The sequence below is a fragment of the Theobroma cacao genome, chromosome 5 (genome assembly GCF_053813885.1).
Source record: "Theobroma cacao isolate CCN51 chromosome 5, ASM5381388v1, whole genome shotgun sequence".
NCBI classification, from domain to species: domain Eukaryota; kingdom Viridiplantae; phylum Streptophyta; class Magnoliopsida; order Malvales; family Malvaceae; genus Theobroma; species Theobroma cacao.
The window spans coordinates 4,062,528-4,064,598 of NC_142643.1; the positions used below are offsets into that span (position 1 = coordinate 4,062,528).

Here is a 2,071-nt window from a genome sequence, read left to right on the forward strand (position 1 = left end):
TAATGAAAGAACCATAAAAGCAAGCACCATATTCAAATTCGTTCATACTAGTCTGATTGGTTGCCCATCTAGCTTAAACACTCAAACTGCAATGGCCTTAAACTCATTTCAGCCTCATTTTGTGTTGATACCTTTTATGTGCCAGGGACACCTTATTCCCCTGATAGACATAGCCAGGTTATTGGCGGAGCGCAATGTAATTGTTACGATAATTACCACACCTCAGAATGCTGCCCGCTTAAGCATTTCAATCGATCATGCTATTGAGTCTGGGCTACCTATTCGTGTCCTACAACTTCACTTTCCTGCTGCAGAGGCCGGTTTACCGGAGGGGTGTGAAACTCTTGACAATCTCCCTTCCATGCATCTGATGAGCAATTTTTACTCTGCATTGAGCATGCTGCAGCAACCACTAGAGACGATGTTTGAAGAGCTAAAGCCCCGTCCATGTTGCATTATACATGACAGGAATTTCACATGGATAGCTGAAATTGCTTCCAAGTTTCAGATTCCAAGGATTTCCTTCGATGGGAAAAGCTGCTTCACTCTCTTGTGCTGTCATAATATAAGCACTTCCAAGGTCCATGAATGCGTTTCCGATGGAGAGCCTTTTGTGGTGCCAGGACTGTCTGACAGAATTGAATTCACAACAGGGCAGCTACCTGGAAACCTCAATCCTGGATTTAACATGAAAGAGACTGCTAAAAAAATAATAGCGGCAGAAGAAGAAGCGTATGGCTTAATAGTTAACAGTTTTGAGGAGTTGGAAGCAGAATATGTAGAATCATACAAAAAACTTAAGAAACAAAAAGTATGGTGTGTTGGTCCTGTGTCACTATGCAACAAGGATAATTTTGATAAAGCTCAAAGAGGTAAAGAGGCTTTAACGGATGAAAATCAATGCTTGAAGTGGCTTGATTCATGGCCACCAAGCTCTGTAATCTATGTTTGCTTTGGAAGTCTCAATCGCCTAACACCTCCACAGTTAATTGAACTTGGTTTAGCCTTGGAAGCATCAAATAGACCTTTCATTTGGGTTATTAGAGGAGGGTATAAGAAAGGAGAAATGGAGAAATGGTTAGCAGAAGATGGATTTGAGGAGCGGATAAAGGGACAAGGCCTCTTGATAAGGGGCTGGGCGCCACAAGTGTTAATTTTATCGCACCCATCAATTGGAGGATTTCTGACACACTCTGGTTGGAATTCAACACTTGAAGGGATTTGTGCTGGCGTGCCAATGCTAACATGGCCTTTGTTTGCTGAGCAATTTTTAAATGAGAAGCTACTTGTACAAATTCTGAAAGTTGGTGTTCGGGTTGGGGTAGAAGTTGCGGTGCAGATGGGGGAGGAAGAATTTGGGGTGCTGGTGAAGAGGGAAGATGTTAAGAAGGCGGTGGAGAGTTTAATGGATGAAGGAGAGGAAGGAGAAGATAGAAGAAAAAGGGCAAGAAAGCTTGCAATGGTGGCAAAGAAAGCAGTCGAAGAAGGAGGGTCCTCTTACTTTAACATGACACTACTAATTGAAGATATCGTGCAACAAGCCACTAGTCCAGCTTCAGCCTGAGACAGAAAGGGACTCTGCTGTTTTTTTTAGTAAATTTTTTCTGTTTCAAATTTATTTATAATTTGTTCAAAAATAATGATGGGGAATGTGATTTTAATATTGTATGCCAATAAAGGAGATGAAATTGGAATAATTAATTGTTACCGCTGTTGCGCTATTTTTCTATCTATTTGCATTTTAAGTTCAACCTTGATGTTTCTCTTTTGTACTATTATACAACCTGGAGCCCAGGACATCAGACTTTCTTGCATAAAGAGAGATATCGCCAAATTAAGTTCCAATTTGCAAGAATGCAAATAAAATTAATTCTGTTAATGGTCATTGACAAGTGTCCAAATATACAAAAAGCTTTTCCAATCTTTGCTATTCAGTATCAGATAAATTTATGTCTGCAGGGGAAGCACTTTTAGTTTTACTTTATTCAGGGAGTCGCACTAAAAATTTCATTTTCAACTATCAAGGACAATATAGAGCACCGCAGTCACCATCATAACAGTACTCAATGAT

General features: G+C 40.1%; 1 protein-coding gene across 1 annotated transcript; it reads left to right on the plus strand.

Moving 5' to 3' along the window:
- Positions 1 to 1,721, plus strand: LOC18598084 (UDP-glycosyltransferase 73C4-like). The gene has a single exon (XM_018120785.2). The coding sequence runs from the start codon at positions 92 to 94 to the stop codon at positions 1,562 to 1,564; it is 1,473 nt and encodes a 490-aa protein (XP_017976274.2). The 5' UTR covers positions 1 to 91; the 3' UTR covers positions 1,565 to 1,721.
- The last annotated feature ends 350 nt before the right edge of the window (positions 1,722 to 2,071 follow it).